The 19,009-nt window shown below is 38.8% G+C and overlaps 1 protein-coding gene across 9 annotated transcripts in view; it reads left to right on the forward strand.

Moving 5' to 3' along the window:
- Positions 1-10,649, forward strand: part of EML1 (EMAP like 1) — a 126,447-nt gene extending 115,798 nt beyond the window's left edge. For all 9 annotated transcript variants that reach the window (XM_027673951.1, XM_027673949.1, XM_027673950.1 and 6 more), the window contains 7 exons: positions 1,821-1,888; positions 3,424-3,512; positions 4,045-4,142; positions 4,267-4,354; positions 4,535-4,630; positions 8,666-8,796; positions 9,086-10,649. In XM_027673951.1, the coding sequence (XP_027529752.1) occupies positions 1,821-1,888; positions 3,424-3,512; positions 4,045-4,142; positions 4,267-4,354; positions 4,535-4,630; positions 8,666-8,796; positions 9,086-9,211 (696 nt within the window). In that variant the 3' untranslated portion in view covers positions 9,212-10,649. The remainder of the gene's footprint in view (positions 1-1,820; positions 1,889-3,423; positions 3,513-4,044; positions 4,143-4,266; positions 4,355-4,534; positions 4,631-8,665; positions 8,797-9,085) is intronic.
- The last annotated feature ends 8,360 nt before the right edge of the window (positions 10,650-19,009 follow it).

The raw sequence follows: 19,009 nt of genomic DNA on the forward strand, positions 1-19,009 counted from the left end.
GTTTCTCATTACAGGAAGGATATACTGAGGAGGGCCTATAGTCACGAAGAAAAGTGCAAAATTTGGCACTTTGCTCTCTTGCAGTCTAAAGACAAGAGAATTTAGAAGTGTGGGAGGATAGTGAAACATCATTAGTGGAGATAAGTACAATATGGGGATCAGGAGCAAATCTATTAATCAGATGAGCTACTACCTCTGAAATAAAGTTACTTAAGCAATCATCAACTCCAAAAAGGACATAATTTTCCTCTGAAAAACAGAACAGGAATTTAGCTGATTATGGCTTACAGTGAGCTTCAATTAATATTTAGCTGCAGTTTTGCAAGTATAAGACTCTCTAAGAAACTGTTGTTATTGAAACATTTAAGAAACAGCTTTGTTTACCTTGATTATTTTGAAAAGGTTGATGGCAACAGCAGTGGGAGTATTAAGCAAGAGATAGGTTTATTTCTTTTCCCCTCCAAGTACACACCACTTCATTAAGACATGATTCCTGTTGTCAGTTTTTACAATAATCTTCTTATTAGCTCTTTGAAATGTCTCAGACTGTTTCATAGATCAGTGATCTAGATTATCTTGAAAAAATAAATTGTTTCTTGTTAACCTATTTTTGTCAAGAGATCTGTGTAAAAGCTTTTTAATGTAGCTATGAGTACAAGTTACTGCTCAGATTAAATTCACTGTTTGAACCTCTGATTTATTCAGTAGAATATTTTAGCATTTACTATAAAATTATACTTTGAAAATATAATTTGAAAATGATCCTTTCTGGAATACTGTAATGTTTTAGAACACACGTGTAGAAATCCCGGATCTCAACATTTCTCTGAAATTTCTTTAGAGCTAGTAAAGTCTTTTAAATTAGTCACCTGATTAAAATTAATGAGAATATCCTTTACACCTAGCCTCTAGGGATAGTAATTACCAATTACTAAAAATGTCAACAGGTTTACTAAAATAGCTATGACGTGATACTGTTTTAAAATACAGAAAATCAAACCTATAAGCATTTCTGTGAGATTTGTCACTAGATTGGGGGGTTTTGCTTACATTTTAAAATTACTTTTTAACAGTATCAGAAAAAAATAAGCTATTTATTTGGTATTTTCTGCTATAATCTGAAGAGTTCTGGAGCTAATTCTTAACTGAACAAGTAAAAGAAAGAAAATGCTTACCTTGGTTTTTAGGCATATGTTTAAATTGCAAGAAAAACACTGGAGTTCTACCTGTCTCCACAATAATGCACTAAACAAAGTAAAATGTTTTGAAATTCCATATCAAAATAAGAAACCCAGTTTGTGCCCTTAATCTCCCACTAAACTGCAACTCGGCAGGTGTTGGAAAAAGGTGCTGGTGTGCATAGAAGTTATGCTTTACCCCTCCATGCAAAATGCCACGTACCTTTGTTGAACAAGGTGCTTGCTTGTCCTTTTTAGACTGTAGGTAAACTGCAGCTTTGATACCTAATTCTTAGGTCAGCTCTAGTTTAAGAAGTTATTTTTATCTCTTACTTGTTTGTGATTTGTTGGGAAGCTGCCGTTGCTGATGTTATTGTTATGAAATCACTTACCAAGTTATTTTTAGATAGTGAAGAAAAGAAAAAAGTGGCCTTGTATAGAGGGAAAAAAGTTTATTGGATAATATTTCAATTAGTTAAAAAGACTTTTTTTCCCCTCAAATTTATATTGAAAAAAAAGAGAAAAACCAACCCCAAAATATCAACAAGAGATTGTTCCTGAGGCAGATAATTGAATGTGTTTTTGTTATAACTTGATAACTTGGACTGGTAAAAAAGTGTGCTTCTTTCTGAAACACTTTAGGATCCAGCACAGTCTTCAGGTTTTCATCCTTCAGCATCTGTCGTTGCAGTAGGGACGCTGACTGGAAGGTAAGATGTGCAGAGTTGCACCCTGGGCACCAACTAACGCTGATTTTTCCAGCTCACGTCCAAGTTCATGTTCTTGTTATGCAGATGTATGCATGACATATCTTCATTCCCAATTGATTTCTAGTGAATTCCAGAGTGAAATTTGTTTATATTGCCTTAGTGCCAACAAACCCTGTGTTTGCTGAATGTTGCGTGAACAAAGAGATGTTTTCTGCCCTGGGAGGGTGACAATCTAAGGTCAGTGGGAGGAGGTAGATTTGGAGAGGGCAGGAAGTCTAGCTTGGCAGAGGGACCATGTGTGGGAGGTACTGTCACCATACCAGTGACCTAAATGTTAAGTCTTTGTGTCCATCAGGGCAAAGGAGAGGCTGAAGGAGGAATCTGAGATTGTGAGTTAATTTTGCAGGTGTGGATAGAGGTTTTCTCTGAGGCCTTTAGGGCAGCGTGGAGGAAATCACATTGAAAAATTTTGTGTGCTGGAAAATGTAGCAAGTGGTTCGTGATCCTTAATGCAGTGGCAACCAGAAATTCGATGAATGTTCCACTGCACTAGCCATGGTGTAAAAATGCATGAGAGGCTTGTTCTGCGTGAAGAGTGTGAGGTGCAAACAAGACAGAGAAAACTGAGGCAAATTTTAGTATCTCCATTTTACATGGCAGGTTAAGCCCTTGGTTATTTAGTGGGTCAGTGGCAGACGCTGGGTTTGTCCGTGGTTGTCTGTCATAGGAGGGAGTGCCTTTGCCTAACTTCATCCTCTCCTGTAGTGTCACTTGAGGGCAGACTTGGCTGTTAATATTGAAAACAGTTCCGCTTAACTGAGAACATACAGGAAGCTTGTAGGTTACGAGCCAAGATTATCTCAGATTGTATATCAATCCTAAATAAAGGATTGATATAATACTGAATTTACTTTATTTACCAAAAAAAGAAATCAAAAGGAGAAGCTTTGAGAGGAATATTTTCTTTGTCTTTAGTAATCTGATGCAAGTATTGAAATGCAAATTTTATCTTTGTCCTTTCTACATGTTTCCACAAATTAATTTTTAAATTAAAAATTAATTAAATTAACAAAAAAGTAATTAAAATTTCACTTTAAAATAAATTAATAAATAAATCTAATTCATCCCTCAGAAGAGAATGGTCCTGATTCTTGCTTGTGTTTTCTTTTGCTCTAGGATTTATATAGGCATCCATTTAAATATCAGCATAGCATAGAAGAGGGTCATTAAAAGAAAAGGGTCATTATAAGCAATGCTTACTTTATTCTAATGCATGACACACAGTAAAACATACTAAAATCTGAAAGTTGATATCAGGTCAGTGCTTGCTCATTTTCTTGTTTTGGTTAAAAACGATAGGAAGGAAACTATCCTTGTGTTAAAGTAAAAATAAACCAAACTGAGTAGCAGTTGCTGTTTTTCTTTTCTTGGTGTAAAACTTATGCTATTTTGACAGAAGAAAAGTTGGTCAAGATTACAGTAGATTTAAATTCCTTATGGAATGATTTATTGGCCTCTTTCTGTATTTACAACAGGTGGTTTGTGTTTGACACAGAAACAAAAGACTTGGTCACTGTACACACAGATGGAAACGAACAGCTGTCTGTAATGCGTTACTCACCAGGTTTGAGAGCATTTATTTACTGGGTAAAAATAAAGGCGTTGAATTTTTTTATTAAATTAAATTAGGGGCTGGTTTGTTTTAAAATATTTCCCTGCTTGCCATACTGAAGTTGAAAATTAATATGCCATGAAACATTGGCAACACTGGATGGGCGGTGTCATAAGCTCTAGTTTTCTTTTCCCTCCCTGCCTGCCTGACATGTTCACTATGGTTTCTCTGTGGGGAAAAAAAAAAAAAGAAAATATTTGCCTCCTCAGGTTGTTGCAATCAGGTTATCCCTAAATGGACTGTAGCTGCCTCCGGAAGTGTCATGTGTTTTTAGCAGTAATATTTGCTGCATAAATTTGCTGGTTTGTAGTCTTGAACGATGCACCAATATGCAACTGAAAAAGAAAAAACAGAATTCCATTCTTTCATTTTTCAGTATCAAGGCCTTTAAGAACAATTCCTCTTTCTATGACATACAAACTTTTCAAAATTAGCCTGAGTTCTTTCTTACAGGAATAATTGCAGTTCACTTTTGTGTTTATAGATGGAAACTTCTTGGCAATAGGTTCCCATGACAACTGTATTTATATATATGGTGTAAGTGAAAATGGAAGAAAGTACACTAGAATTGGCAAATGTTCAGTAAGTAACCTTTTTCTCATGGTTCAGTATTAACGCCTTAAGTGTGTTTTGTAGCACTATATTAATACTGTCACATTAAGACATACTGTTGGTGCAGCTAATACAATATTTTTTCTCTTTGTAGGGTCATTCCAGCTTCATTACTCATCTGGATTGGTCTGTTAATTCACAGTATCTTGTGTCTAATTCAGGAGACTATGAAATCTTATACTGTGAGTAAGAATTATATTTAGTCCTTTTGTGCAAAGTTCAGGCAGTCTGACACAGATTTAAAATTTAAATGAGACCATATAACTGCCAAGATCGACCATATGTTTTAATTCATCTGGTGCAATCAAAAAATCTATAAAATTTGAGAATGAAAAATCATGTGGGGTTTTTTTCTTTTGTAGGGATCCCCTCTGCTTGTAAACAAGTTGTGAGTGTTGAAACAACTAGAGATATAGAATGGGCCACTTACACCTGTACTTTAGGATTCCATGTTTTTGGTAAGTATTGTAAGCCTCTTACAAGCTCTTACCATTCTTCTTATTAACAAACACTTGGATTGCCAACTTTTGCTTATGAAACATGACTATTCATAACTCAGAGAAAAATAGAGAACTTCTGTTATGCCATTTTTATTACAATCTGTCTTCTTATTTCAATCCAGAAAGACGCTGGTTTGATATTCTTGCCAGCTTCAAGTACAAATATTAAATTACAACATAAGTGGGAGACAAGGAAGAAATCACACACTGCCCTTTCTGTCACACTAGAGCAGCTACTTGTCATTTTTAACTTAAAGTACTAGTTCTATGGAATTGTCGTGTATTTAGACAGTTACTGGGTGAAATCCCCTTACCAGAAATGGTTTCATTTGCTTTGGTTACTGTGCAAGCACAAAATGGATGACAATATCCCTCATTAAGAATTTATTATATTTTGATAGAATCTGTAGCAATTAAATAAGGTGAAAGGAATTCAAGAAGGAAAACATAACAAAATCAGCGTGGTTTGTTTTCATCGGACTTGTCTTCTGCCAGTTTTGAAGGATCCACTTTCCCCAGCGTAGTCTAGAGCTTTGTACTCATTCCACAATGTGTGCAGGACTAGATAGATTATTACAAAAGCTGAGTAGGAGAAGCTTCAAATTCTTGAGTCCTCAAGAGAAAATAGGAAGCCATGGTAAAAGTTCAGAGAAGAGTATAGCGGTTAGCAAGGAAGATTTGCACCCATGTTTCAAGTAGAATAGATGCAGTGATGTGCTTGAAGGCAGCCAGAAAGGACATGTTTTCAGAATCTAAAGATGGTATGGCAGTAGCAGTATGCTGGGAAAACACATTCAAATTTTCTATCATTTGACTGACAAGCAGTGCTTACATGTCACTACAGTATGCAGATTTGGTGAAAGGAAATCCTGGAAGATTGGCTGCATATTGGCATGATGTATTTTCCATGTAAGGGTTAGAGGCCCTTATGGAACTATTAACATATTTCTGGGGTTTGAGTACACGTGACACATAGTTACAGAGTTACAATGTTTTTGCATCACAGGTTCAGGTACTCTGAGATACTAAACACTTTATGTGAGTATTCCTCACTTTTTGATTCGGATTCATGCAAAATATAGTGCCAATAGAATATGAGGCTGCTTTTGGTGCACAGAGAGTCAGAGGAGAGAGGTATGTCACACCTGAGAGACGTTTTCCCCATGCCTTGCAACAGATGAGCAACCTTGTTGTATCTATAAAAATAACTGGTTAATGTAATCTTGAGACCATTAGTATTTATTTTCAGGACCTCACAGAGAACGGGCGAAGTACTGAAATACTTGAGAAGCATGAATGCAGTATCTGCAGGTCATATATCTACCTTCAGAGCCCATATGTAAAGGATAAAGTGCAAAGTTAGTGGCTAGAATAATAAAGTGAAGAAGCTCATAAATTAGAAGTTGGAAACCAGTCTGTTAATATTGGAAGTCACTCTTACTGTTCAGTACTTGGGACCTCATAGCAGCCAGTTAGAACAGTCTTCACATGTTTTCTGGGATTTCCCCACTGGACACAGAAGCAAGGATCACAGCATCCAGGATGTGAAGCTTCTAGTATATTGATTTTTCAGTACATACTGGCTGACTGAAACTAGGGGTTCTCACTCTAGTAGAACCACATAAAAATCACAAACTCTGCATAGCACTCACAGATCAGCATAACCAATGCAGGGGGGGGAAATGAACATTGATCTGTTGAACACCTGTCTTTGAGCATGGGAACAGATTAGTCAGCCTTGAAGTGTTTAGAGATGATTCAACTGAAAATCAACAGCATGTAAAGAAGTGTGTTTGAGGGAGTATATTTTAGTGATACAAATGTGTAATAGAAATGTAAATGTGAAGGAGCAAAGACTTTAAAACACTTAATGATCTATATGCTCTTTCAAGAGCCCTGTGTTTCTGGGTACACAACCAAGTGTTCATTGCACGTGCCCAGTTTTGAAAAAAATTGGTGTTTGAGGTGAAGGACAGGAACAGAAGAAATCTAAGATGCTGTACAAAGCTGGTTGGGTTCAAAACTGACTAGAAGACTGTAAATGGAATATTATGTTTGTTTTAATATATTTATTAATAGCCTATCATAAACCAGCATGTATAGTTTGTAGGTGGCATGAAGCTGCAGGATTAGCAAGTTGTCATGAGAAATAGAGCAGTGGTATGAAAAAAGGAGGCAATTCAATAGAGCCAAATAGGAGGTTCCACACAAGAATGGCAGAATCCAGTTGTACAAATACAGAAGGGATGAGAGCAGACAGGAGAGTAGATCTGCACAGAAAGATCAGATTACTCTTGCATACACACTGAACATGAGTCAACAGCATTATGCTGTTGTAGGAAAGGAAGATGCATTAGTGGGATGTGTAATGAAAAGGATGCCGTGCAAAATGTGAAGCAGTCATCCATTTATCAGTATCTGCTTCAGTCACAGCTGGAATGGCTGCTTCTGTTTTTGCACTTTGGACCAACAGATAACATGCTGACTAGAAAGAATAATTATTCATCTAAATATTGTGCTGGGAGAAGAGATGTAATGAATGAATTTTAGAGAAGAGTAGGAAAAAAGGCATGGCATGAATCCTCAAGTGAGAGAAAGGAAATTGTCTCGTTACATGTCTGCAGAGGATGGGGAAAAGAAAAAGACTAATTTTTCGGCAAGGAGGATTCAATTTGCATATTCATAAAAACTGCCAGTGAGGCACTGGGATAAATTTTGAAAGAGCACAAAGTTTTGAAGAAAAACCCTGCTATCCTCCTTTCTCCATTTCAAAATGGCAATCTTGTTTCTTTAACCATTGCCTTTAGGGGTTATCTCCAGCTTGTCACAGTGACCTCTTGGGAAGACTCCTACGTCTTTTCAGCTAGCATTGATATTCATACAGCCTCCTTTTTGTCAAGGCAGATATTTAAAACAGCTTTTCTGTGTCTCTTTGTTCTGCATATTCATAATTCCACAAGTAGCAATTATGATTGTTTCTTCTTTGCACTTTCAGTTACTTTGAGCCTCTTTTTTACTCTCCCTGAACTAGCAAAGAGATGTTTCCACACACATCAGGAAAGTTAAGGGCAGTCTACAAATCAGTACTTTGTATTTTATTTACAGCAATTTGTAATTCCTTCTAAAGACATGGAATCACCTCCTCGTAGTGCTGTTGAAAGGGTCTCTGAAAGTTTGGTATCGTTTATGTTGAGTAGGGATTAGATGAAATCTAAATTACAAAAATCATAAAAAAAGCAGCCCACAGTACTGCATACAAAAACCTGAAATTTCAGTAACTAGATGGATTTTAGTACAATTACAATTTATTGCAGGTAAGTATTCAGAGGCCTTAAAGATGTGGTGCACAGATTTGGTCTTTGCACTGATGACCCTGCAGTTTAATTTTAGAACACCACTTTGTGCAAGAACAGCAAGGAGTAGAGAACGTGAGGAAAGAGAAGTACTTAGAGTAGAACAAAAGCATTTAAAAACTTTAAAGTAGGTTCAGTTTCTTTTCAAGAGATCTGTTAATAAATAATTTAAACTATATAACATCTGGTTTCAGAGGTTTTAGACTTTTACTAATATGAAGAAAGTACTTTGGATCATACATGCATATGTTTTTTAGGCTACAGTAATATGAAGAAAGTATGTTAGCTCATACATAAGCAGAAGGGAAAATAAAAGCAGTAACTGTTGTTTTTCTACGTAACAGTACGAAAGTTCTTTCAGGCTCAGGCACATGACTGTACTTCAGCAGAATTCTTTTTTTCAGAGTAAAAAGCACTTTGGTGACTAGAGGAAATAAAGTATTTTTTATGTGTTTGATTTCCTATTAGGATCTGGACTTTTGCTGGTGTACTGAAGTACACATCCTGACTCAGATGCAGTTATTTTTATAGTTTTTCTTTTCTTTAAACAAGTAGTCCTTTATTAATATTTCAACAGAAGCTTAAACTGTCAATTTTATTTCCATTATAAAGCCCTTTAATTAGTCCCTCTGTGTTTCAGGTGTATGGCCTGAAGGTTCAGATGGAACAGATATCAATGCTGTCTGTCGATCACATGGGAGAAAACTGCTATCAACAGGGGATGATTTTGGCAAAGTACATCTCTTCTCATATCCATGCTCACAGTTTAGGGTAAGGTATTTCCCAAAAACTTACTCTTGTAATTTGCACAAGTGCATTAAATGTGGCTTTCCTATGTACAAAAAAAAACCCAACCACATCAAAACAGGAAGAATGTGAATATTTAGATGTCTAAGGGATTTTTTTAAGGTTTGTTGAGACAGCAATTAAATTTGAAAGTTAATTTAATATTAAAATACTGTAAGAGAATGATGTGATGCCTTGGTTTCACTGCTGTATGAATGTTATAACGAGATGTTTTGATGACAGATTATATTCTCACTAATATGGTGTTTTCTAGGCTCCAAGCCATGTGTACGGTGGACATAGTAGTCATGTAACTAATGTAGATTTTCTCTGTGAAGACACCCATCTCATCTCCACAGGCGGAAAAGATACAAGTATTATGCAGTGGCGAGTCATTTAAAGGAAGCATCAGCATGAACACACGCAGTTGAGTCGACCATGCACAGAACTTATGTATAAACTGTATATTTAAAACTTAACAGTATGTTTTCAGTTTAGCCTGGTCACTGTGATTTTTGTTTAAAAAATTCTTACAAACCTCAGGAAAATTAAGCCCTGTGCTGGTTACCTTACTCAGTATAGTGATTTTTTTTTTCATTGTGTCACACCTGAAGAATGATTGTTCTCTGTTGTACAATATACAATGCAGTACAAATTTAATATAAGAAATGTGGCTTGACAGTTTGCAATACAGTGGTATCAGCAGAATGTGACTATCTTAAATGTTTTCTATAAACACTGCTAAACTGGTCACAAAAATGCCTTTCAAAGACTGTATATATGTGCTTATTTGTTTCACTATCTACACTTTGTACTGTATATCTACTTATTTAGAAAAATCTATGACAATGTCAAGGTACCGAACTGTTTCTGATAGACGCTGATGAATAGATACAAAAAATATAAACTGCTATGTAAGATGCAAAAATTAGTGTTCTAGACCTGAAAATGTGAATGCTGGTAAATTTGCATTCTCTTGGGAACAGCACACCGTGGGTATTACCCATGAGGAGTTGTGTTCCCTTTCAAATGAATCAGCAAGCTTTGTCCCAGTTTGACCTGAATATCTCAGTAGGGCTTACAGATGTCTGTGTGGTTCAGGTAGTCCATATGAGTTTAAATTAAAAATTTTTTATTTGTATATGAACAATTTCTTTTTGAAAACAGAACAAAAAAGCTTGGCCACATCCCCATTATTGGTTGGTATATTTAACTAATATGTATATTAATCAGCATGTTGCTATATTGTACATGTATAAGATTTTAGCAGTTCATAACAAATGGTAAGGCCATCTAGCTTTACTTTTTTATGCTTATGGATATTGTATATTTGTATTTTAAGACCAAGTAGACCAAGTCTAAAGATATCTTTTTAAGTGTACCATAAACCTGCAGAGGGTAAAGGAAGACTTGGAAGCCTACATGAAATATTAATGTGTGACTTCTGGCCCCTGTGTTTTGTGCATGGATGGGTATTTATAGTATGAAATAAGATTGTGTTTTGCAATGAAGTAACAGTGGAGGTGGTATAAAATGGTTAAGAAGGCCTTATCAATGTTGATTGTGACACAGATTAAAATGTATTGTTTACTATGAGGAATGTATCTGAAGAATTTTAAAAGAGGAGTTCTAAGTGAACTCAAAAAAGGTAATATTAAAATTTTGCTTGTAAACGGACAGTAAACGTTAATTCTCTGAACTCTAAAGCACTGGTTGTTTAGAGTGATTTAAATGAAATGGAATCAATAAATTTTGAAACTTTTTTATTACATCTCCAACCTCCTACACTGAAAGTGCAGGACACCAATAAACATGTATTAAAGTGAATTTTCAATGTATTCTTCCTGTTTAGTAAGGTATCTTTGTTTAAACATGAAATACTTATAGAAGGACAGGCTTTTACTTAACAACAAACATTTGTGATTTCTTGATTACAGCTGCATTTGAAAATACTTGGCAGTAAGATCTAGGTTTGGGGGTACATAATTTCACGTGTGACCATGACCCTGGGAACATAATGACAGTGCACACCTAGAGAGTGAAACTCCAGCTTTGCAGTGGGGGAGAAGGACACACTGAATGTGTTCGCCTACAACTGCCTTGGTCCTGCCTCCTGGCACACATCACATATTTCTGAGCACCCAGCTGGTGCAGTGTCATTCCACTGCACGGAGTTATGCTCATGACAAGAGCTCCTGGCAGTTTCTGTGTTAGGAACTTGTTTCAGGCAAGACCTTTGAAGGCCACGGTTCCAGGGTCACTGATGTTACCTGGCACTGTCACTGAAGGCAGAGGTCTCACTCCCAGCTGGTTACTCCCATGCCATGGAGCTGCACAGGAGTTATTATTGTGGCCACAGGGAGAACCCAGCTGGGAGACAACAACTACCACAAACAGAAAACCTGTTTCCTCAGTTTCCTCATCTGATCTAGGTATGCAGCTGTATGAGTGCTTGTACTGAGTTAATACAGAGGAAGGAGCAATGTGGAAAAGAAAATAAATGGACAGAGGAGCACTGGAACAACTTATTTTGATAGTGATGTCAGTCTCCCTCTTCTTAAAAGGCGTGAAGCTAAGGCATAATATCCTTACGCTTTCTAAGGTTAATCCAGTCATAAGAGTTCATAACACACTAGTGACAGGTTCTCACTGTGTCTGGGTGCTTAGTTATCCCACAACACCTTATGTTTGTATTTTGGGGGGGTTGGGGTTTTTTTTTTGCTTTTTCAGATTGGGTGCTTTCAGGTTTTCTGCTTTCGGAATTGTAGGTGATTTGTCATTACTTGCAGCAGAGAAAACAGGAGTTGCAAATTGGGTTAGCTCATTCTCTTTTCATCCTTCCATGGTGCTACTCTTGGGATGTAGTAAAGCATTTGTGATCCCTTTCTTCATTTTAAACTGTTATCCCTTACAAGAAATAGATGAGGAATACTGCAAGTTCATCCCTAGGGTTACTGATCAAAGGGGATTTTCAACAATCCCATCCCATCTGTGCCTCTGCTGCTCCTCTGTTTTTAACTTTTGCTGTTAAATGTGTCTTTGTTCCTCTATGAAAACCTGACAAATGTATTTGCTGAACTGGCAAATGATGGTAACGTCTTGAGCCAAATATCCGTTTGATGACTGTTAAAGTGGTTCTCCTTTCTTCGTCCAGGAAACTCCACACAATTTTGCCATTGTTATAGATAATCTTCAGCTCGCCCCTCTTCCACCGTTGTTCTTTAGTTCTTGAATTTATTTGTTTTCTCAGGAGTGTCTTCTTTTTTACTTTAAAAGAAAAAAGAATATATTTAAAAAAAGAAAAGAGAGTTATGCCTAAACTTTGCATATTTCATTCTCTCAGCAACGCCTGATTCCTTCACCTGATACTCTGTCTGCAGAAGCTCTCTTTTCCTGCCCTTCCGTGGAGTGTGAGGCTGGTCTCAAGTCCAGCTGAGGCTGGAGATACATGTGGGCTTCTGCTCCTGCTCCTTCCCTCCCCTGATCCTGGCTGCAGCAGGTGCAGTGCTGCTCAAAAAAGAGATTAATCTCTTTGTGTCTTTTATATATTGCTGTTGTCTACCAAGCTTTCAGCTACTCCCTTTCAACTTTCTTTTCCCATTTCTTGCTTTTCTTCCTTTTATTTCCAGCATTACTCTTCTGTGACTTCAGCCTTCAGGGCTGCGTCCGTCTTAACCCTTACTGGTACATGTTACTGCCCTTACCTGCTTATAAAACCAGTGGCCCTGACTCCTCAGATTGTTTTGGGGCTGAGTTCCTGATTTCTTATTGTGTCTGTTCCACATTTCTTCTGTGACTTGCACTTTCCAGTATCAGTGAGTGCATCTGCTTTTAGCTCCTTCTTCCCTGCCCTCCCACCTTCTTGTGTGAGTGCACTGAGGTGATCAGCACTGTCTCATTGTTTCTGCATTGTTCCTCTTTGTCTGTGGGCAGTCTGTAATGTGTATCCCATAGATTTTGAAATATTTTTAGGGTAGGGATTTTTTTCTCTGTTGTATGACATTTAGCAATGGGATTTTGGGATCCAAAATGATGAGCATGTGTATCCAGGTAATGCTTCTATGTTCAGGTATTCAAAATGATTAGCTTCCGAAGTTGATAATATCTATTCTTTTAAGTCTAAATTTATTTGGAAAACAATACAAATGCTTTCAAAATATTTCTTCTTCCCTCTTCTATACGCTTATAAAACAAACATACATTCAATCTGGTTTTTAGGATCATCGCCCATTTCCTAGTAGAGGCTTTTCATTATTTGACCTCTCTTGCCTGTTTTCATCTATTTATTTTACTCCTAAAGGATGCATATTTGCATGGTATTAAAACTGCAACCTTTTCCAACTGAATTCTCTATGTACCACCTGAATTATTTCCTGAAAGACGATTATTACATAGATATTTCTGATAGTGCTTGGTTTTGACAGGTTGTTGAAACCTGAGAGGTATTAACAATTTCCAACAGATGAGGCCTACAAAAACCAGTTACTATATTTTAAAAAGTATTCAAAATAAAAAGCAAAGAAAGGAGATAAATGTAAAAGAAAATAGTTCTTCTTCAATGCTAGTGAACTAAAAAAAACCCCACCATTTCCAATTATTAAAAAAAATCCTCATGAAGGAAATGAGTTTTGTTAAAATGTATTTTTTACTATTGTAATTAATACAGGATTAGTTAATTCAAGGTCATATTTCCTATGTGAAATGTTTGGATTAATTCTTCAAAAGAATTAATATTAGAGGATATTATTTCCCTTCAAAAGTATTCATGTAACAAGATCTTGCAAGGGCAAACAGCCCCCTTTTTGCAAGGGTTGGCATTTTTCATTTCTTCAGGTTCTTCTCAGGGAAGCAGGCTGTATTTCCTCTTTTTCTGTGTTTCCTCCTGGAACTTGGGCTGTTGACAGATCACTCGATTGTATCCTCAAAAAATCCTACAGATGGCAGGGAAAATGTCACTTTAATTACAAGTGGAAAGAACAGACTTGTGCAAAGCCTAAACACAAATCTTTTTCTTCCCTAACTGGCTGGGATTCACAGCCGCGCTGGGGCCATCCGATCGCTGCCATGCCACTCCAGCTGCAGCAGCCTGCCCTGCAGAAGGGATGCCCCAAATTCAGGACATCTCCTTGTCCAAAAGATGGGAGATGAGGATTCCTGAGAGGAAGGACAGAATCACTCCCAGGTCTGTCTGCTCCCGAACGGAGGCTGCTGGCTGCCGGATGAGTGAGTACATTAGTGGTTCATGCTCTTGCTGGGAGAGATTTATGTTTCTCCTTAGTCATGCACTTCTGAGGCAGTTTCATTTTTCTTAATGGAACAACTTTGCCCCCTGAATTCATTAAATAATTGCAGGAGACTAAGTGATAATTTACACAGGGGTATTGATGGCAGTGCAGCCAAAGCTGCCATCCAGCACTGAGTTTGATAGACTGTTTGAGTTAGAGTGATAGTGATGGGATCATCCTTGAAAGCTACTCGGGGGACCTTTGTCAATCAGGATGGTTCACAGCATAGTGGTCCCCCCATATCCTGCTGAATGTGGAAGTGTAAGAAGGTGCCTCCTCTCAACAAAGCTGCTACGCTGTCACCAGGCACTGTAGGCACTTCTTCGACCTTGCATTTTGTCTGTGTTGTTAGGAAAGCTTGACAGCTTGGACTCCAGTGAAAAGTGGTTCCTCCCCACCAGCTTCGAAGTCCCAACTTAGCACAGGTTTGATTTTACCATCTTTTGGCTGACTACAAACTAAATTAAGTGAATTTAGACATTTCCATTCATTTGTAATGGACATGTCCTGTCCCTTAGAGGCTGCCTCTTTGGGTCTGGTCTGAGGTGCTGAAATTATAACCATGGGAATGGTGACCTGCTTTCTGAGTCTCCGTGCAAGTGAATGGGATTTTAGCATGAGCTTCTAAGAGATGAACATTTTTAAAATCTGCCCTGTGGAATTACCTAGAATAAACATGTAGCCAGAGGGAAGCAAATTCATCTGCTCTGTGGATTCTATCAGTGCTACACAAGCTACAGTTGCTCCAAATTCCAGGTTGTAGGCTAAAGAAATCTCCTTCAGGCTGTTCAGTCATTATGGTTAGAAAGCAAAAATTAAGAAGGCTGGGTGAGTTCTGCAGCCATGTTAGATTATTGTAATTTGCCATTGCTTTGCATTGCCTTCACACTGCAGAGACGTGATGAAGAGGGAACGGTCTGCTTGAAGCAGCCTGAAGAGAACCCCTCTCTACAAAATCACTTGCTCTGGCTGTTCTTTCTGGATTCAGTTTCTCATTAAGATAAATGTCAACATTTTAGGGTTCCTTCCTTCCTGCCCAGCTTCTCCTTTTCATCAGCTTTCATTGATGTCATAATATCAGATTTGACATCAGTGTGTAACTACAGGGAAGGTTATTACACCAGAGGTTCAAGTGTTCTGGCCTCCTTTACAGCACCTAAAAAGAGCAGAAGCTGAGCTCTGTCTGAGAGTCTCTGTCTACAGCTTGAACAGTTGGAGAGTGAGCTGACAGGAGGCTCAGCCAAAGTGAAAAGCCCTGTGGCATTTCCCGTATGTACAGCTCCTGCTCAGCAGAAAATCTGGCCACACGCAGTGTAGCAGCCTGGAGTGTCCCGACTGCCTCTGACTGAGGAGCACAGCATTACCTCTCTGCCTAGACCCTTAGCACTACTTTTGGGTGAGACCTCTGCTGCTTTTGTTAAGGGAAAATCACCTTCAGCCTTGAACAGATAAGACCATGACAGGTCCTCAGGTTCTGCCTGCAAGGCAGAGCTCCTCCTGGCTGCCTTGAAGGCTGCAGCTTCCTCCTTCAGCCCTCCCAGTGATTGTAAACCCTGCTCTCCGGAGGCATAACAGGAAAAGGGAAAGTGCCAGTGAGCTCCTCCCTTTCCGATAGAAGGCACTGACTATTCCCCTGAGAGTGCAGTTGGAGGACCCTTCTCCTCAACTCCCATCTTCACTCGAGGAAGTATAATAAAATAGAATTGGAGTATATCAAGAGTGCATTTTTTCCTACTTATTCTCTGCCTTTTCCTATACTACTTCCCCTGTCTTCTTTCCCTTTTTCATTATTTCCTCATTCTTCCCGTTTCATCTTATTTCCTTTTCTCTCCTTTTCTTGATTAAAAAATCCCAAACGTCTGTAATTCCTTCATTTTATTCTAGTCTCCATTCTCTTACTCCTTTTAGCTCCTGCCATACTCTTTTGCTACTTTTTCCACCCTGTCCTCATCCTTTCCTCGCCCCAAGACTGGATGAAGCATTGCTAAAGGAATCCAGGTTTTGGGGGCTCTCCAGTCGCAGCCCTGCTGCAGCTGCTTTCTCTGGGTGTTCCAGCAGCTCCCCTGGGGGCAGTGGGTGCTGTGCACTCCCTCACCGCCAGTGCCTCGCCAGGGCTTTTTTGGGCTGCCACAACAAACCTGAGATGGGACCTAGACCCTTGACAAATGGTGCCAAAGGTCACAGGCACATGGGGATGGGTAAAAACCAAACATCCAGGAATGAACCTGTCTGAATTTTGGGAATGTTTGGATCTCACTTTGCACCTGAATTTGGTAATCGTGTGCTCTCTGCCCCAGCGACATGCCCATGAGATTGTACAACTGAGACCCAACTTTGGCAAAATTACAAGTCATGTTGTTGTCTGAGAAACAATTTTTTTAGAAATAAATGCATATATGTATTACTGGACATAGTACAATTAATGGATATAATGAATTCCTCTCAAGGTTGACTTTCACAAGGCTAAATCCTCTGTCCGTAGGGACAGCCTTCCAAAAAGGAAGGCTATTGTGGATGTTTGTTTTCCTTGAAAAGAGGTAGTTTTGTGGAAAAGCCCACAGGAAAGCTCTAGAATTTCCAAGGGAAAGCTCTGACCTGGACAAATTCAGTGGGAAGAAATGACCACAAGACTTGCTGCACCAGTGTTTAGCTCCAGACATGGCACTAACTCTCTGAGTAAAACAACTGGATGACCTTGAGCTCCTGAGAGGAGGATATTTACAGAGGATGTTGCCCCAGGCTGTGTGCCTGTTTAAGGAAGGCGTCCTCCTCCTAACATGAAATCTCTGAAGCCACAAACAGAGCAGGCCCCAGGGCAGTTGTTGCAACAGGATCCAGAGTTGCAGATCCATCAGAGTTTGCCATGCAGGAGCTCCCAGCCAGGAAAGACACAACCCTAGGGACCAGTTTTCTTGTGCAGGTCTTGGTTGGGCTGTGCAGGAGAGTTTTCAATTAGGGAGAGGTGCGATGGGGAGCAGGAAGACCAATGAGGCCAGCAGGGGGGAGATGACCCTGGTGGGTCAGGATTTCCCTCTGGGCAAAGAGCAGGTGAATTGACAAGCCTACAGTCAGATGTGTCCGTACAAATTAACAGCTTTAAGTCTCTTAGAAGATATAGTTCTGAGTGCAATATAGTGTAAGATTTATCCCAACAAAACAGTTATTACCCAATCCAGTCAATTCGTTCTGTCAACACAGTGATCTGGTGGCCAATCCCTGAATGTTGGTGAAGAAGAGTCAGGGATTCTGATTCACAAGAAAGATTTTTAACACTTTTCTCTCATTTCTATGCCATTAGTGACTAGCAAGATTGGCATCTGTAACAGTGCCTAAAATACCTTCTTCTTTCCTCTCTTGCTTCTTTCTGTAAGAATAAATGAAATGAGCAGTATAATCGACCAGTAACCTCACTGCATTTCTGCATCACTTCTCAACCACCTAATGGGCAATTAAGCCCCCCAGCCCTTTGCAAGGGTAGACACTGCACAAGTTTATGGTCAGCGAGATGTTGCAGCTTGCCCAGGGATGGTGCCTGTGCTCAGGAGGCAGTGCAGGTACAGAGCTGTGAGTGGTATAAGTCATCCCCGTGCCTTACCCAGTGGTTTGCAGTTCCTCATGGGCGGCTGCTGGGGCTGGATGTGTCAGTGCTGGGGCATGTGGTGGCTGTAGTTTGAGCTCTTTTTTAAGACTCATGGCTCTGTCTGCAATATCAGGGGCCTCCTTACGCTGTGCAGCTGACACACCCAGAAGACATCTTATTCTAGTTTTATATCTCAACCGTAGCATGATTTACATAAATTTCTTTGCCTGTTTGATTTGTGCCTGTGTAAACCTATCTTAAGGAAATTACATTAAAAAAACCCAGATTATCAGTGAACTCACATATGGATTTGCTATTTTAATCATGTCTTAAATTCTAGTATTACCATGAAACTTTCTAGTTTAATAAGCATCCTCCTAGCCTTATGCTGTCTCCCATATGTTCCATGTGCTGGTCAGTGACCCACACTCTAAAGGATTAGTCAGATGATAGTAATAAGAAAATAGGTTTTATTTTTGCTCATTATTTCTTCATAAATTTGCTTCCTTCAGCAATCCCATCACAAATTATGTGAATGAGTTTCTCCAAGACACTGTCACTTGGGGGAGACTGCTTATCAGATCTGTGGTCTGACACAGTTGTTTGTTTATATAAACAATATATATTGTGCCTTCTAAGAGATTTTGGGTAATTGCTCATAAGAAAGAACTCTAAGTTTTGGATTCAAACAAATAAGGAGACCCCTTAGATATAGGGGGAGGAGCTTCTTTAGGGGACCCTCTCTGTCTGAAGTGAACTTAGATTAATTGGTGGGGTGGCTTGAGAAGAGGATGGTGCAGACCTGCTATGGGACAAGGAAGGCATGAGCTGGGATCTGTGCTTACAAGGCACAGAAGAGGTGGGGGTTCCCTCCCTCTGGCCATTCAGTAACTCTGTCCCTAATTATTTTTTTACCATCTTAATGATAATTGAAAACAGCAGTTATCAGCTATGCATCAGCTACCAAGAAAGAAGCATGGCCTTGAATAAAAGGCATACACATTATTACTACCATGAGTTTTGTTGCTGTCATATTATTGTTGTTGTTATTGTTGCATATTCTATTTGCTATGGAGCTGCAGTGGGCAGCAGGAAGGCTTGACAAGCCAATGGTGAAATAGCTCTGTAGGGCATCAAATCTATGGTCTTGATCTTTGCAACATTTATTCTTGTGGCACGTGTTACTACTACAGTAAAAATAAGTGTTGTATTGGTGTGAGCATATAAACTTTTCAGAGAAATGGAAATAAAAATGTGAAGTATTTCTATTAAAAATTTCCCCCACTGCTTTGCTCCATACCATGCACCGTGGGCATATTCCCCTGAGCCCTCA

This window comes from Neopelma chrysocephalum, unplaced genomic scaffold (genome assembly GCF_003984885.1).
Source record: "Neopelma chrysocephalum unplaced genomic scaffold, ASM398488v2 Primary Assembly neopelma1_24, whole genome shotgun sequence".
NCBI lineage: Eukaryota > Metazoa > Chordata > Aves > Passeriformes > Pipridae > Neopelma > Neopelma chrysocephalum.